The sequence below is a fragment of the Rhinopithecus bieti genome, unplaced genomic scaffold, assembly GCF_001698545.2.
Source record: "Rhinopithecus bieti isolate Rb0 unplaced genomic scaffold, ASM169854v2 scaffold_2524, whole genome shotgun sequence".
NCBI lineage: Eukaryota > Metazoa > Chordata > Mammalia > Primates > Cercopithecidae > Rhinopithecus > Rhinopithecus bieti.
The window spans coordinates 1845635-1864377 of NW_016803991.1; the positions used below are offsets into that span (position 1 = coordinate 1845635).

The 18743-nt window shown below is 40.3% G+C and overlaps 1 protein-coding gene across 4 annotated transcripts in view; it reads right to left on the reverse strand.

Annotated features, from left to right (window-relative positions):
- Nucleotides 1-18743, reverse strand: part of UNC5D (unc-5 netrin receptor D) — a 583419-nt gene that overhangs the window by 67511 nt on the left and 497165 nt on the right. For 2 of the 4 annotated variants that reach the window (XM_017862255.1, XM_017862274.1), the window contains 2 exons: nt 8650-8835; nt 4491-4868 (listed from right to left, as the gene is read on the reverse strand). In XM_017862255.1, coding sequence (XP_017717744.1) covers nt 4491-4868; nt 8650-8835 — 564 coding nt within the window. The remainder of the gene's footprint in view (nt 1-4490; nt 4869-8649; nt 8836-18743) is intronic. The other 2 variants (XM_017862279.1, XM_017862265.1) reach the window with 1 other exon arrangement.

Below are 18743 nucleotides of genomic sequence, written 5' to 3' on the forward strand. Positions count from 1 at the left end.
TCTACTCATCTGACAAAGGTCTGATATCCAGAACCTATAAAGAACTCAATCAAATTTACAAGAAAAAAACAACCCCATCAAAAAGTGGGCAAAGGACATGAACAGACACTTTTCAAAGGAAGACATTCATATAGCCAACAGACACATGAGAAAATGCTCATCATCACTCACCCTCAGAGAAATGCAAATCAAAACCATAATGAGATACCATCTCACACCAGTTAGAATGGCAATCATTAAAAAGTCAGGAAACAACAGGTGCTGGAGAGGATGTGGAGAAATAGGAACACTCTTACACTGTTGGTGGGACTGTAAATTAGTTCAACCATTGTGGAAAACAGTGTGGCAATTCCTCAAGGATCTAGAACTAGAAATATCATTTGACCCAGTCATCCCATTACTGGGGATATTCCCAAAGGATTATAAGTCATGCTGCTATAAAGACACACACACACGTATGTTTATTGCGGCACTATTCACAATCGCAAAGACTTGGAATCAACCCAAATGTCCACCGATGATAGACTGGATTAAGAAAATGTGGCACATATACACCATGGAATATTATGCAGCCATAAAAACAGATGAGTTCATGTCCTTTGTAGTGACACAGATGCAGCTGGAAACCATCATTCTCAGCAAACTATCGCAGGAACAGAAAACCAAATACCACATGTTCTCACTCATAGGTGGGAATTGAACAATGAGATCACTTGGACACAGGAAGGGGAACATCAGAGACTGGGTCCTATTGTGGGGAGGGAGGAGGGATAGCATTAGGAGATATACCTAACGTAAATGACGAGTTAATGGGTGCAGCACACCAACATGGCACATGTATACATATGTAACAAACCTGCACATTGTGAACATGTACCCTAGAACATAAAGTATTAAAACAAAAAAAAGAAATGAAATAGAGAAACAGTAAGATCCTTACAAAATAAAATCTCAAGGCACCCTCCTATTCTTTGAGTAAGGCAGCTCTCGCCTTCTTTTCCTTTCATTAGAGCTAATGCAATCGCTCAGAAAACTTTCAGGTTGCTTATGATAATTTAAATCTAGAGATGGCAGGCTTTCCTGATCTCCTTCTATGTGCCTGTTAGCAGCTATAAAAACAAAAAATGTAAACCTCATTACAAAACAAGTTATTTATGATTCACATTATAAGCATTATTCAGTAATATGGTAGTTATCAGTATCTTTCACCAGCACTAAGAATAAGGCACATTTGAATCTTGGTTACAGCTTTGTAGCATGGAGATCCATTTATGTTCTGGACCTTAATGTCAACAGAACTATAAATGCCACACTTAGAGAGGCTCTTCCCTCTGTTGTCTATTCTTCCTTAAATGTAGTTGCCAAATGAAGGGGCCTCCATTATAACCCTCCCTGCTGCTAACCACAAGTTGCAACACACAGGACATCCAGTGTGCTTGGAAGTCAACCCGAATACATGCCCTCGACATTCTGTCTTCTTTTAGTTTGACTTAAAACTTCCTCTCTGCTGCTGCTCTTTCAGGCTGTCTAGGTCATTATGATGACAGAGACATGCAATCTGAATTCTTCCAAATTAGAAGTATGGGAAACTATCATCAAGCAATAATAATAATATTAAATCAATTACCCTTATCACAATGCCACTCATGGAGCAGGAAGCCAATAAACACATCATGAAGATATAAATGAAACAGGATTCAAAATCCTTAGTAAAAATGCCAGGTTTCGAGACATGTTAGCTTCTGTAGATCATCATAGCCTGATGGCCAACTCTCAACAAAACAGAAGATGTATGTGTGAGGACCATTGAGGAAGAGCTGTCTGTGCAGATCACACCTTATTCCTTTCAAGTCAGCTTAATTCTCTGTCTTTAGATTGAGACATTATTCAGAATACTCCTAAATTCAACCTGAATCTATAGGATCACTGGAGCTTTAAATGATTTTTCTCTCTTCAATCAGAAATGGTGTTATCTTTCAAACATACTTCTCCTGCTCCTCCTGCCCGAACATGCAAATACTACGTGGAGTCTGAAATAGTCATACACAAAGGCACATGGGGAGTGGCAAATTACAGATCATGAAGAATGAGAGATACTCTGGGACAGCTTTATGCCTATGATCCCCTAAAGTAGAATTCATTTCAATATGTCATTCTCCAGTTATCTCTGATTAAAGAAAAATATAATACCCCCATACTCCACCTGCTACCCTGACAGCCTTTTATTTGATATGACCACAGAAGCACCAGTCTGAGCTTCCTGTTTTATATTTGGAATAATAAATAATTTCTAGAGTGTGGAGACCACCCTAACCTTTTGGAGAAATCACTGCCAGGCACCATACAACAATTTAGGATGGATGGCATTAGAGCAATCTAATCTCAGTGCCTTGCTTTCTTTATACTTTTGCTCCCTAGGGCGTATTTTGCATTTATTTCCTGCAAATAACGTAGCATATGTTTTATTTCTCCACAGTTATTTTACATCAAACTCATTCCTAGTGAACAGCTTCAATCTTGTCCAACACTTCTTGTCAGGAGCTTTGAAAATGCCCCATTTCAGGGAGAAACTGTTTGGGAATCACTGACAATGCTGTCAGAACTTTTAGTTTTCAATATGAGTGCTGCTCAAGTCAGAGGTGAAGATAAATCTCTGGTTCATCATGATTTCATCTCGCTGTCTTTGATAAACAACAAACACCACCAATGAACAGTTTGGTCATGGCACTCCCTCTACACATGGATAAACAGATGTGCGCACACACACACATACACTAAGAAAGGAGGATGCAAAGAGAGAGAAGGAGTAATGGGCAGTTTATCAACTAATAACCACTGAGAGCCTTGTAAGTGCCAAGCACGAGCTAGAAAGAGATAAGATAAATGCACAACTTAATGCACGGCTTTATATGATTCTGTATTTTTGTTTTTATGTCATTTTTTTTAGAGACAGCAACTTGCTATGTTGCCCTCGCTGGTCTCGAATTCCTAGACTCAAGTGATTTCCCCACTTCAGCCTCCTGAGTAGCTGGGACTACAGGTGTGTGCCACCACACCCTGCCAAACTTTGTATAATTCTGATACGTCCTATTCTTTTTGAGAGGGCAAGGGTGGTATTCTTTTTCTTTCCTCAGGACTCACATGTCTAGTTTATAGATTCTTACAGAAAAGTTAATTGGTAAACATGGCTGATTGACTCATTATCCATCAAGTCTCCTATTTGCCAGTTACCAACTGGAAGAATTAAATCATGCATAGGCATTCACACATTGACACGCATACACATTTGAACCAAGATCCTTACCACGTCCTAAAACACTGACCAAAGAAGATTTAGAGAATTAGAAATTTAAAAAACAAAACCTTTCAATTATGGCTGCCATTGAAGGCTATTTTGATGAAGTAAAATACGTTTTGAAATGAAGATTTTAAGGAAGTAATTGCTCTAGGGGAGAACAAGACAACATTCCTCAACTAGAAATGAATTTCAGTCTCCAGTCTCTAAGCTACTAGAGGGGTCAGTTAGCTAGAATGGTAGAATCAGACTAGTCCTATTACAGATTTTATTTATGGGATGAAATGCTTGATTTGAGAGGTTGGTTAGTTCCACCCTCCACAGATATAGAGACATCTGTCTAAACTATAGTGTCCCTGACTCAATGCTGACCTGTTGTTTGATAAACACAGATCCAACAGATTCTCTTCCTTCTTAGCAGCCAACAGATCACTACCTGCTTCAGTGCACTACGTAATTCTCATTGCTTAGAAATCCGAGCAGAAATTGACCTTGTCTACTATCCACTTAGGTCTTAGGCAGCAACTCTGTAAACTAATCCATAGAAAGGATATCATTTGGGCTGGATACCTTAAGTATCATGTCAAAACATCATGAAAATCTCCTCTCTTCCAGCCAAAAGGAGGAAAAAATACGTGAGAATTCATTATACTGACACAGCCCTGGAACTGAAGTTTGAATTCAAAAGAGCAACTCCACAATGACCCCACATGATTGCTCATCAGAGAGTAACACTATAGCAAGGGCTATGGAGTGTTCATTAGGTCAGTCACTGATGAGATGCCATTTCACTAAATTATCAAACTCATACATAAACCATGCTTACATGTAAATATGGGGCCTTGGTCTGTCATGCCAGAGAATTTTTTCAGTGCTTTCTGATCATGCCTAGGAAATACACTCCAAAGGGGCTTAAAGCCTGGGGACTACCCAAACCTTTCAGGCAAATATAGTTGTCAGCTCTAATAGGGAATCAAAGGGAGCATTCAGTCCATGCTGAGATGAAGACTGCAAAATCTAATCTCAGCGCTGGTTCTGGTTTGCTGTGTAAATCAAGTGGACTAGTGGAGCTGCAGTGTTTGCAGGTCTGATGAGGGGATGGTAAACATCATAAAATGAATCTGATGGGAAGTAACTGTGTAAAAATGAAACATTTATACGTTGGAAAACACACAAACACACACTGACCACCCACCTGTATTTGGCATTACTAAGCGCCCCCCTAAATGGCCAAAGACACCAGTTGTCCTCAGTTCTGTCCTTGTGGGGAGTGATGACAGATTTTGGATGTAGGGTGTTTTGTTTCTGGGATGCATTGTACTAAAGCTGTGGTTGTTTCCATGGGGAAAAGTCCTGGAATGATTCTTGCCATGGTACTCAGCTCTCTCAGACACTCCCAGGGAAACCATGAATGAGCTCTGGACTTTGACTTTGATGTCCGACAAAGGGTTAAAGAGTGAGGACTCTGTCATGAGCTCCTTGTCCAGAGGGTCCTGCAGACAGATGGGTCCACTGTATGTCCGGCTCACTGTCAGATCAGGCTGCATGGCAGAATTCAGGAGCAGGGAGTTACCTGGTAAAAGAAAATTGATCTGTCACTCAGAAACTAAAAGGCTTCTCAGTTACCCCTGTACTTCTGCCTCTACAAACTGTACAACAGCCTGCATGGGTGCCAGCAGTTCCAATCCAAGCTAGCTCTTCAGGCCCACCCTGCCAGGTTGGATGCTAGTGACCAGAACTTTTGAATCAAGAGCCCTGGCTTCCACAGTCCATTCTCTAAATGGCACTGACCCAAAACTTTCACTTTCCAGAGATCTTTCCTTGCTATCTTTTCAAAACAAGTATTTCTGGCATTCTCTCTGGCAACGAACTCAGGTATTATTGTTTATGTGATTATTTCAACTGGCAAAGAGAAGCTAAAATAACAACAACAAACAAAAAAAAAAAAGTGGGGGGAGGGTGGAGAAAGATGTTTTGCAGTTGAGTTTTGAGCAAAAATAACATCTGTTCATTTTAAATGGCAAGAGATGACACAGCGCGGTGACTAGGTAGTGCTGTTTATAACAGAAGCTACTTTGGTTCCAGTGCATTTCCTATGGAATTCTGCAGAGATTCTGGAGCTGGGAGGAAATGATTTGTCCTCAGAGCAAAAGGGTCAGGGCACCTCATGAATCGCACCACATCTGAGTAGCCAATTTGCTCTAATAACCCATATGTCACTCTGTGAGGGAAAGAATGCACCAACCAGAGACAGTGAGAAGCTTAGATTCCACATAGGGAGCAGCTTAGCATGGTTTCCTTTCTGGCTTAAAGGGAAAAAAATATATATAGCATCTTTGCAAAAACATGAAAAATTGGGCTTTGTCATCTGCTGGGGCTCACCAATTTTTTCCAAGCCAAATATTAAAAAGAAATGCTGTGATATTTTCTTGTGATGAAGTAATCTCATTTATTAGTAAATAACAAAATAACCCTCAGTCCCAAGCTTCCCACCCATATCAGTCTGTCAATGTGACATCTCAAATTGAAAGCCAAACCATATTAAACAATTTTCCTTTGGGGCCTGACAAAAATGTTTAAAGTATGATCTTTTTGAAAATGCTGCAATTCTGAGCCATATTGTATTAGCCTCTATTGTTTTTCCATTTTCATAATTTGCAGCAACGCCAGCAAGGAATCTATCACCCTGACTTTTCCCACCCCTTGTTCTGATGCTCTAAGAATCCAGAGTAATAGAGGAAAATACACAAATTGGATGAAGTAAATAATGCTATAAAGCTAAAGGATCCTTGATGATGCGTTTTTGTTTGTTTGTTTTTCATGCATGGGCATGTTGTATCAAGACCCAGGCACCATCAGGGAGCAGGGAGTTGTGCTTTCTAGCAGGTCTGCACTGAGTTCTACAGGTGACCACTTTGCTCCTGTTTATGGTCTTCCCAGGCAAGAAGCAGGACCAAAACCCATCTTAGATTAGAAAAGAGTTTAGAACAAGAGATTCCATGGAGACTTCAAAAGCCCATATGCCTCAGTCACCTGGCTCTTTTATCTCAAGCCCTGGCCTCTGAAGTTTAATTTTTGACTACGCTTAGAAGATCTGCCTAGCCTAAGTGACACACGGAAGCAAAAATATTTCCTAGAGTGAGATAGCACTTGAGTGGGAAATGCCTGATTTTGGATATACGTACATATGATAGCATCCAGGGTCAGAGAAAATCGGCTGCCAGCTTGACTGAAGTCTGACCAGCGCCAGTTACCTACCTCTGGTCATCCCAATCTTCTCTTTGGAAATCCTTTTACAAGTCCCTGGTCTGTTCTGTGTATGGCATTCTATTTAAAAGGCCCAGTATTCAACTTGCTGGGGCACTTGATGTATTGCTCAAAAACGGATCTCTCTAAGACAGTGGAGGTGAAAACCACATGATATCAGCATGAGGCAGATCACCATAATAAATACACAGAGAGTGACGTTTGTCAAAATACTTTGCTTGTATCATTAGTTCTGTGATATTCTTGGGCAAAAACAAAAATAAAACAAAATGGCCAGATAAGTTTGGTAAGACTAATATAGTCTTAGAGATTCACAATACACATAAGTTGTGTTTAAGTGTAGGCAAGTCAGCACTCCCCAGACATGTGTAGGCCAGGGATCCACCCCTCTCACCTGCTGCCTAGTGCTCCATGGAAGACGCTGGCATCCTGTGCTAGGGTAAGAGGAAACAACCAGCTTCTAGAACTCTATTCACCGCATTTGTGAGCACCCATATGCCAAGGGCTTACCCATGTTGTTCCAGGTAATCTATCATCCTCACAAAACACTTTGAGGTCAATGTTACTAACCCCATTTTATAGCTCTAAAACTTGAGACTAAGAGGATAACAGACTAACTGATAGCAGTTTTAGACTAAAATCTAACTTCAAAGCCTATGGTCTTATGCACAAAACTGTCTCTCACACTAATATTGCTCCCTCTATTTTCAAGTGTTATGGTCTAAGATATTTTATTATTTGATGAAAATATGTTTCTAGTTTTTTTATGTAGCATAAAAATCAATTCTTGACCCAGTATCTCATTCTTATAATCCCAGCACTTTCAGAGGCTAAGGTGGGAGGATCGTTGAGGTCACAAGTTCAAGACCAGCCTGAGCAACACAGTGAGACCCTGTCTCTAGAAAAAATGGAAATAAAACAAAAACTTGGCTTGGTGCGGCGACATGTGCCTGCAGTTCCAGCTGCTGAGGTGGAAGGATCACTTAAGCCCATGGGTAGGAGGCTACAGTGAGCTACGATTACACCACTGCACTCCAGCTTGGGTAATACCACTTAAAAAATCAGTTCTGTATTTGGATTTATTTCCAATTCTCTACATATACTAAACTATATGTCCAGATGTAGGGGATGCGTCCCTTTTGAGGCCTAACTCTGAGGTGCCCAGAAGTGAATGGCAAGAGGGAAGGTACTCATCTCTCTGGCCATCTCTCAATTTTTTCCAGCATGGCTGTGTTTCCACTTCAGAAGCCTGTCTAGTCAATCACTGCCTTGCACTGAGACTTCTGGTTCCACGCTGTAGGCATCACTGATGCACAATAAACAGAAATAAAGGTGACGATATTGATGATGAGGGTCAAGGTAGAAAACTTCATCCTCTGAAAAGAGACAGTTTCATTTTTTTCTAAAATGAAAGCCGTGTATGTTTCATCCCCACCTTGCAATAAGGAATAGATTTGGTTCCTATAAGAGAATTAAATGACTCTGTTTTGAAAATGAGTATTGCTACATGATAGATTTTCCTTCCCCCACAACTAAAGATTGCTTGGACTTGGCAACAGCTGAGAGTCATTTAGGCTGGAATTTCATTTTTTTCCCCCTGGCTAGCTGACCCATCATCTATTCTCTAAAATTTGTTTACTTATTTAAAATAGAAATAACAAAATTACTCCACTTCATAAATAGGGTAATAAATATACCTGGGAGGTTGTGATATAGGTGTTAGTCCTTGGTCTTGAATAATCAATACTTGGGTTAACTAAATTAAATATACATTCTCAAAAGGACATTTTTAAAAATAAGTATAATTGGAAATAAAATAACTCATTAGGCTGACTGTACATCAAAAATGGAAATGCCTCATTGAAAATGTTGCTGATAATAAACCAAGATCCTCTTGTCCTTGTGGCAGACAAGGAGATAAGCAGACCACTTCACTCAGCCTGGTCTGTTCATGTGTGAAGACAATTTGGCAGCGGCTCCCAGTGCCAAGAGCTACCTTCACACGGGGCCCAGGAGAAGGCTGGGGTCCAGTGTGAGCGTAGTCTATGGTACTGAGGACGAGGTGTGGAGGGACCTACGCCGCTGACCTTGACGGACTGTTTTGAAGTTGAAGGTCTGGAAGCCACCTGTCAATGCAGAAGAGTCAATGACGTCCACGCCATAGTCACTCTGGCTCCGTCTATAAAGGGTGACACCAATGACCAGGACTGCAACAGCCACGACGGCAGCACCCAAGCCCGAGTACAAAGCAATGTCGCTGGCATTCTCTATGCCTGAAAGACACAAGAGAAATCGTAAGTGACCAGCATGAGCACAAAACCAAAGAACCACTCAGGGATACAAAAGGAAATGCTATTGGATTTTTGGAGCTACTGCTCAGAGAAAATGACAGATGTACAGTGAACACAAGTTGTACTCATTTTCACACAATAATCGTGTTTCTAAAATGCCTTGTATAAATCAAAGGGATGCTAGGTAAACATCTTAACTGCATTAAGGTAGCTTAGCATGTAATAGACTCTTGAAGATAATCAATTTTGCAAAGAAAATAGTATTTTTTTCTAGTAAGAGCAGACACCTCCTTAGTTTAGGATGTCATGTTTACCTACAAAACACTTTTTAAATTTTCCTTTTACCAGAGTGAGGGCAGACCCACACACAGTGATAAAATATGGGTGATCTGCTCTGCTTATGTGAAACCTGGGGCACATGCATTTGCAGAGAGCGGTCTAGGGCAAGGAGATAACACAAAGTCTATGAGTCGAGAAAAAGACCAGAGTTCACAAATATGAATTTTAGCGTTGGCACAAATCATTAAGAGTACACTGACAACATCAGTTTAGGGCATATAGTCATTATGAGAGAATTTTATTGTGGGATATGAAGGTCGTGGTCCCAGGTGCTGTTATGTCCATGGTAGATGTTTTCTGACACCAATTAAATGCTAGACTCTAATAATTTATTGTGGAAGAGGACGGGTCGCTAAGACGGCACATGCTGTTTCTCCCATACCTCTCCTACTCCATCCTATTGGATGCATGGGCAAAGCAAAAATAAAAGCGTTAGTTTGGATTTAGAATGTGGGTGCCTCCCCACCCCACGAGATGTGCTGTAGCTGCTTTTCACCCTTTTTCTAGAGGTGCGTTGGGTGTGGTTATTCCTGTAGCAGATCCATGATGGTTCCTGCAATGCAGCACACGAGATTTATCTGAGATAACATAAGCCTCAAAGAGGTGTAATCTTAGAAGGTGTGTGAAAATGGAAGATGGCAAATGCTAACTACATAGTTAATCTTCCTACAGATTATGTGGTAAGTACACTTAATGGGTCCAAAAGTAATTACTCTGTCACCCCTGTGTTGGGCTTAGAGGATAAAATAAACCTATCATATGTTTACCTTGTAATTGTGCAGCACTTACTATGCATTCACCACACCCTAATATGGTACTTATGTTATCAAATGAGTAATACTAACCACACAAGGAAAGTGAATTTATTTTCAACAAAGTTAGTGGAGTGTAAAATAAGGTGCTACCAAATTAAAGAGTGAATGAGGAAATCAAGCAGAACTGGTTCAGTAATAGGGCAATAAACACATAAAAATAATTCTCAAGCGAGAACACAACCATCAAAACAAAACACACAAACAAAAAAACAAAACAAAACAGCATCTGAAAGGTCAGAGGTTTATCAAATACCTTTAATCGCCAGAACAGCATTATGGCTGCTCAGAAACAGGGTGTGATTTAGACTTCCATTCCAGCTTCATGATGATTCAAAGGTGAGAGAGACAGGAATGGAGCCTGCTTCTCCAACCACTCATAACCATGGCTGAGATGATAAACGTCGACCTCAGTTTCCACATGTGCCTCTGTCATGTGGGGGAAGAAGGAGGGCAGCTATCGTTCTTAAGCTCCCACCTTCCCTCTACTCAATTAAGTGCCTTGGAGGGAATAATTATTCCCAGAGCAGACAGAGAACACGGAACACAGCAGAGGCATCATGCCAGTGTATGGGAAGCTGTGAGGGAACTTTGGGAACTTTGGATTGAAACCAACTAGCATTTTCCCTCCCTTTCCTCCAGTTCCTTGGGCACTGCTGACTGATGACACTCTCACCTTAAAAAGTGTATCTGGGGAGAACACACCTGGTCAGCAAATGAGCACATACAGAGAAGCAACCTGGCAGTGTGCAGAATGCAACTCCTTTGCTGCTGAGTTGACAAAGTAGAGACAAAGGCATCCTCAGTTTTCCAGGTACTAAAATAGGAAGGACCAGAAGCCAGGAGGATGACCAGGGCAAGACGCCTGGGCTGGAAATGGATTTTGGTGGCAGTGAACATCCTAAGACAAAACCAAGCAGCAGGAACAAGTTTTCTTTGTTCCTCTGGATCGACGTTTTGTCTTTTATGTTTCTACTCCCTCCCTACCAGGTAACCAGAATTCTCATCCTCCCTCCAGATATAGATCTTGCTTTTAGGAATAACCCTATGTATGCCTGCAGACCAAAGTATCAATGTTTGATACGGCTCAGTGTGTTTCCTCTCCCAGGAACATCTGTAGAATCCATTTGACTTAATTCAAAGGAATAAAATACTAAATTACAGAATTTTAAAAATGAGTAGAGGAACTTCAGGGACAGGGTAGGGAAAGAAAGGACAGAGACCTGCATGGCGAGTACTGGCTCCCCTAAGGCTCACCCTGACACTGGGACAGCTTGATCTACAAGCTAAGCGGCAGAGGAAAGGGATGCCTATAGAGAGATAAGCAAAGCAGTAATTATTTTACAGAACAGTTTATCCTGGGAATTACAAAACTCAGCTTACAATAATTTCACTAACTCAACAAATATTTATTGAGGGGCAGCAATGAGGATGCATGGATGAATTAACATGTGGCTCATATTCTGTCATTTCTTGTCTAAAGTTGGTAAGGACAAGGTAGTGATGAGATCTGGGTATTTCAAGTGCAGTCACAGAGGTATACACAAGTCCTCAAAGTCACATTTTACACCTCAGGAGACAGAACCAGACTTTACCCATAGCTCACATTCTTCTACAGGTGAGTCACTGTGCTTCTTTCTTCTTCCTTTTCTTTTACCCTTCTCTTTTGATCTACCTGGATGTACTTCATCTCATTCTTTTTCCTCTTCCCACCCACACCCCCATCCTGCTGTTTTCTGATCTTTCTTTCCAAGAGCACACAGTGGCTTTCTTTGTAAAGATTTCTGTGTGTTTACAAAAGTTGAAGTGATTCTCTTTCATGTGTTCAATATTGGCCCAAAGGTTTAGTTCTAGATTTGTTATTCTGGCTTCATGAGAGAAGGGAGAAAGTCTTGTGTGTGTGTGTATAAGTACATGTGCACTTAAGCATTGCTCCTGAAGAATCATCACATACACACATGTGCATACATGCACACAAGCACATGACTCTCCTAAAGAACCTTGGAGGCCTCTGCCCCTCATTCCTGGGAGAATTACTGTAGCAACAGGACCACAGGGTGCAGTCACTTCCCAGGGACTGGCAACTTTTCCCATAACCATTCCTGTGCTCAGCCTTTCAGCCCTTTATTGCATTGTCATTCATCCCAAGTGCAACTGTAATTGATATCTCTGCTAGATGGACACCTGCTAACAAAAGGCCATATGTAGTGGTCAGTGTAATATATACCCCCCCCACCCCAACTCCACTAGGCATCTAGACCCTAGCCCTCTCCATCTACCCATCAGTCAGGGTACCCAGTGCAAGGTCCTCCTCTCCCATGAAGGTGATTCTGTCTTGGCCAATCCAGTCAGCGCTGCCGCCCTGTGGTCTTCTGAACAACTTGTATCACTTGTACTTCCTAGATTTCAATTTGGGTTGTACTTTTTATTGTTAATTTTCCAAATGCCAGTGAGTTGCTTTGTTTTCCCTAACTGCTTTAAACTCTTCAAAAGCTACAATATCTCTATAACTTCCCAGGGAAACTTGCCAATCATCACGAACAGCTCTTTATTGATTGCTTGCCTGGCCTCCAACTGTGAGAAGAGAAATATCAAAGAAACCACAGTCTTAGGTTGATTTTAGAACCCCTGCTGCCAGGACTCTCTTTTCATTTACATTTACACATATGTTTATACCTATCCGGTCTCTCAAGTACAGTGTGGCTGGTTTGTTTGCTCAAAGTGATTTTGAACAAAAGCCCTGACTGAGCAGGCTATTCTATCTCTTTGTGGGCACAGGATACTTTCCACTGACTTTCCGTTTCATAAACGAAGCTTTACATACCAATGTGTTACAAACGTCTTTCCTGTTTTCTTCATCCCTATTTTCCTCTTTCCTAGAGTCACAAAAGCTTCAGGCAAAGCTTGGGAGGACTCACCAGGTGGTAGAGAAAATTACTGTCTACAATCTACAGGTATTAAAAAAGCCCCAAACCCCACAAACAATGTAGAGCACTGGCTGCGAAATCTCTTGTATTCCAAATTAGTCAGAAACTACTGAGGAATGTACTCATGGCTGGAACAGACACAAAGCATCTGCAGAGAAGGCTGAAAAGATTAATCGAGATCTGGAAACTAGGACCCTGGAGAGGAAATGTTTATGGGTTCATTTGTCCTGAAGAAAAGGGTGCTGGTAAAGTGACTTCCTGGTGATCTTGAATACATAAAGTGTTGTTATAAGAAGAGAAGAGGCCTACCATCTGGGTAGGTGCTCAGTGACCATTCATTTATGATGAAGCTAGTAACCAACTCTTCACCATCTTTAACAAGAACTGCAAAAGAGGACTTGACCTTTTATTATAGCAATTGGGACTCTGGTTAGATATTACAATGACCTTTTCTACAATGAGGGTTGTTAAAAACCTGAATTGTATTTCTGTGAGAGATTGTGAAATCTCCTTTCAGAAAGTCTCTAAAAAACCGCACGACTTTACAGTACTCTCCAGTTTTTTATTTTAGTTTTGTGGCCAAAGCTGGGGAGAAGGACTAAATGACCTTTCAAAGACCCTTTGAACTTCACAGTTCAGGGAATGGGTATTAACAAGGTTGATGGCTTTATGCATGATAATCATATCCAGTCATTTACTGTCACCAATGTGCCCAAAGGACTCTATAGAAGGGCTTTTTAGTTGGTTTTCCTCCTTCTCTTTACATAACTCCCCTCTAAAAGATGTATTAATGTCAGCCACTTACTAATGGAAATTTAACTCAGTGCTCATGTTACGACCTTAACTATATACCAGATTAGAATCTATTTTGCAGGATTCAGATAAGTGACTGAGAATTAACATAGGAACATAGCGAGTACCTTTCCAAACATACGATATTCTGTTTTATCTCCTATTGGATATTGCAGAATGCCATTGCTCCCATTTCAGAAAAACAAACATACTTGAATTGGTATACATAAGAAGAAGTGAATTACTAAGGAATCCATATGATAAGTATAGCACATCCTGAGAAGGGTAAGACAAGCAGAAAACGGGGCAGCCAGCCATGGAGATGGAATCCCATAGAAGGCCAGGTAACAGGCGCCCCAGGAAGCACCCTCAGCACAGGAGGTGGTGTTGATACAAAGTTCCCTGCCAAAATATTTAATTGCATGCTGAAATATGATGAAACAGAAATTATTGTTAAAGTTCTTTATATGTGCTGTCAACAAGAAGGAAACTTTTTTTTTCCCTTAATTTAATGCATCAGAAAATAGCTTTTAAATGGTTAGCCATGGCCAACCATGCTAAGCAATTTCAATTATATTTGCAATTTTTAGAATCTTGTAACATTTCTCCCTTTCCAATTTCCCAAACTCAAAAATCTCATTTTGCTATTGTAGTTGTTGTTTTACTGTTGTAATGACAATAGCAGCTATATCTTAAAAAGCACTTAGAAGGCACTGCTCTAGGACTTTACATTTATTAACTCATTTTAATCTTCCAACAACGTTCTAAAAATATCTTCACTGTAATATCTTCAGTGAAAATACTCAATCACAAAAAAAAATCACAAAAAAAATCTTCAGTGTAAACTGAGGCGAGAGAATTACTTGCCTTTCTCAAAGTCTCATGATTGATAAGTAGCAGAAGTGGGACTCAATCCCATGCAATCTGGCTCCAGAATCAATACTTTTGATCACTCTCTATCCAGTTGTTGACCTCTGTCTTCCAGATCACACTGTGTGACTATCTCTCAGGAACCACAGTAACTCAGTAACTGAGCACTAACCTTATGCTGACTTCTCTTTCTCTAAGAACTACCCAGATGATCACATTTTCATCCTCATACATAAAATCTATGAGGTAGGTATTATATATTAACATCTTATTTTACTGATGATGACACAGTGTCAAGCAAGTTAATAACTTGGAAAATGGCAAAGTGAAGCTTTGAACACATGTCCATCTTCACTCCCAAACTGCTTAACCATGATGCAGTGTCTCTTTCTTGTGTCTCCTCTCTGCTCTCTCCATACCGGCACCCGAGTTAACTTGCCCTGCTGGAGGAAGTCACTATAGCACTGGCATCATCGAAAGGATGCTATGCAACCTCACCCAGGCTTTTCTTGCAACTCAATAATTATTTTATTCACATTCTATGGCCAAATAGTGCTTTCCTCACAACAGCTGCTCTGAACTTTGTCCCTTTCCTTCCCTACTCCTTACTTGCCCTCTTTCTTGTTGAAAACATGGAGACTATCCTATGTGAGTTCACTCCCTTGCAACTCAAAATTCCTCTATTCCTTCATCCAATTTTCTGTTTTTTCTGTTCCCTGAAGAGCTGCCCCATGAGGACCTGGCCTCATGCATTATTCTCTTTTGGTCTTGCATCTTCAAAATTTTCCTCCACAGCTGGGCCTTGCCCCCTGCCTACAAACACAGTCCAGTCTCTCTAATCACCTCTCCCCAAATCCTTCCCTCAACTTATTCCCTCACAAACTTCTCAAACATGTCACCTTTTTACATCTACTGCTTTCTTAGCCCTTTGTCTATAAGAACATTAAGCATTTTTTAACATTAAATATTTCTTAATGCTTGTTCCATGATCTTCCCAGTTAACACCTTACTGTTAACATAAAAATGAACAAATAGAAGTAATACATATATAAGATTAGAAAATGTTCTAGGAAGTATAAAAGGTACATATACTATGCAAAAGCAAGCTTGCCTTCTTCCAAGTACCACTTCTCCAAAAGTAATCACTCTTGATAGTATCTTGTGTGCCATTTAAGAAAAAAAAATATGTAAATGTCCTCCATTTGTTTTTATTTTCCTTTCTCTACCCTAAAGGTTCTATATTATACTTCCTTTACTATACTTTCCTTTAAGAAAATGTATGCTCTCTTGTCAATGACTTGTCAGAATATAATATGCCTACTTCATTCCTTTTTTTTTGTTTGTTTGTTTTTTTTGAGGCAGAGTTTTGCTCTTGTTGCCCAGAGTAGAGTGCAATGGCACGATCTCGGCTGCCTCCCGGGTTCAAGTGATTCTCCTGCCTCAGCCTCCAGAGTAGCTGGAATTACAGGCATGTGCTACCACTCTCAGCTAATATTGTATTTTTAGTAGAGACTGGGTTTCTCCATGTTGGTCAGGCTGGTCTCAAACTCCCAACCTCAGGTGATCTGCTGGCCTCGGCCTCCCAAAGTGCTGGGATTACGGGTGTGAGCCACTGCGCCAGGCCGGCTTCATTCCTTTTTAATTTGCCTAGTCCATGCTCAGGCTGCATGATCATTTATTTAACTACTCCCCTACTGCTACATCATTTGATTGTTTCCATACCCTGTAAAGTCTGTGTTTGCCCAAACCACGGTTCTCTTGAAGGTCGTTTGCAACTGCATCAACTGTAACGTTCTTCGTCTTTACCACTGCTCTGCAGCAATAGACAAGAATAGCAAACTTCCTTTTGGAAAAAAACTGCCCCTTAAATTTGATTCTCTTGAAGTTTGACTTGTTCTTTACTGATTGTTTAGTAACTACCCTTCATTCTCCTAGTTCTAAATAGGCAGGCTTTAAAGTTCAGTTCTTGGCCCTTTTTCCTTTCTCTGTTCTCATCTAATTGGATAATCACTCACATACAGACAGTGCCAATGATTTCCTTGATCCTGAACAGTCTCAAATTAACATCTCCTGCCTCATCTTCTCTCTGAAGATCTGATGACATATTTCCTTCCTGCTCGCTGGGCAAAACCACCAGCATCTTGTGCTCATATCTCACATTTGTCATCTGATTTACAGATTCATCATCATCATTCATTCTTACCTCTTCAAATATGTTCTTCTCTTGAATTCTCCTATTTATGGTAATGACACCACCAGGGACATAGCTTGAGATCAAAGACTCATCTCTGAATCTGTTTCCATTCACTCCCTCCTCAAACCACTCACATATCTGAGTGATTGCATCTCTAGTGCCTCTCCCATCTTAATTTCTAAAGAAGACATCCCAGTGGACACCCACATGGGACAGTCCCCTCTACCCATACCCCCAGTCTTTGATTACTTGGAACCATTTTACCTGTGGATGACTTCCCAAACCCTGTTCTAGTATGGCCACCCCCACACGACACCTTTCATGACTCTGCAGGATGGACTGGGTCCACTCCTGGTGGACTTCTTTCACTGCTCAAGACATTTCATGCTCTGCTCACACTACAGTTCAATACCCACTTCTCATCTACACGAACCCTATTCTCTGGTCAAACCTGACTACTCATTTTTTCAAGTAGACCGTGTACTTTTGCAGACTTACTTTTGCCTCCAAATTTTCACCCTCAATGAGAGGCTCTCTCCTCCAATATCTGCTTCAATTCTAACCATCCTTACAAGGTTGGCAACAAAGGTCATCTATTTCATAAAATATTTTTGATAGTTCCCATTCAGACATGTTTACAGCTCCTTTTAGTAAGCTTGCCAGATTGAACAAATAAAAGTTTGACACACAGTTAACTCTAAATTTCAGATAAAAAATGAGTAGCTTTAGCACAAGTATTTCCCATGTAATATTTGGGGCATATTTATCCTAAACATTTATTTGATGTTTCTTTGAAATTTGAATGTAATGGAGGTCCTGTATTGTATCTGGTAATTTCATCTTTGAACTATAAAAGAACTGTGCTTTTGCCCATCAGATAGGGAGACAAAATTGAAACAGAAGACAGAGTCAAAAAGAGCAGAATTTGAACTCCAGCTCTTGAAAAAACGACTTCACTTTATATCTTATTTTGAAAACTGAAGATATAAACTCTACAAATGTTTAGTTACTGAGAGGTAGAGAGATTTGGCTTGTAAATTCACATTTTTAATGAGCACCCAAGTTATTGTAGTGCTAAAGAACATACTATTAATAGTTCATCACTTACTTGTGTCTGTGCTTAGGTCTGAGGTATTTAATTAACAAAATCCCATCATGTCCATTAAGGGCAGAGTCAGCAAAATCATTGAAAATGGTAGTAAGAAAAGACATATACTTAGGCTGGAATAAACATTAGATCATAAAAAATAGAAACTAGTTTAAAAAAATTACAAATGTTGCACATATATATGGGTTGAATTGGTTCACAGTAGGAATGATTCTGAAGGATGAAGCAAGTCAGGCAATTTTCAGAAAGTGCTATATTTATGTAATTGAAAATAATCAGCAGGAGATGAGGAAAAATGGACAAAATTGGAAAAAAAAAAAAAAACAGTTTGAGAGAGTGGTTAGAGCATCAGCATCAATGCCAGTAGCCTAATGCTAGCTTAGGAGAGCCTAGAAATCTTTTGAGAACTGAAAGGTATGGCCAAAGGCACAGATGGTTCTGTGGGTTCAAGATCCTAATTAGGTCTCCATAGCCTAAAAGGACATGCCAAGTTGCCAGTGCAGCCCCCACATTCTCTGAGGAATTCTGTACCCAGTGAAGATCATAAAGAATATGGATCAACATGATCTCACTCTGAATGAACCTAGTGCACTTTGGGGAAAGGTGCAGAATGGAATTTTCTTCAGTGAGAAGAGCACACCTACTTTTCAGACTTTAAGGATGCATTCAGGCCATTGTTTGGTGGAAATAATTTCAAGATGCATGCATTTTGGGCTTTAACCTAGTGTCTGGCACAGAGTAGATGATTATTACAAATAGTTTCCTTACTTTTCCCAAATCACTTATCTTCTTTCTGTTTTGTATTAAAATTGTAGGGAAGATATATTTCTTGTTTCAAGAAGCCAAGA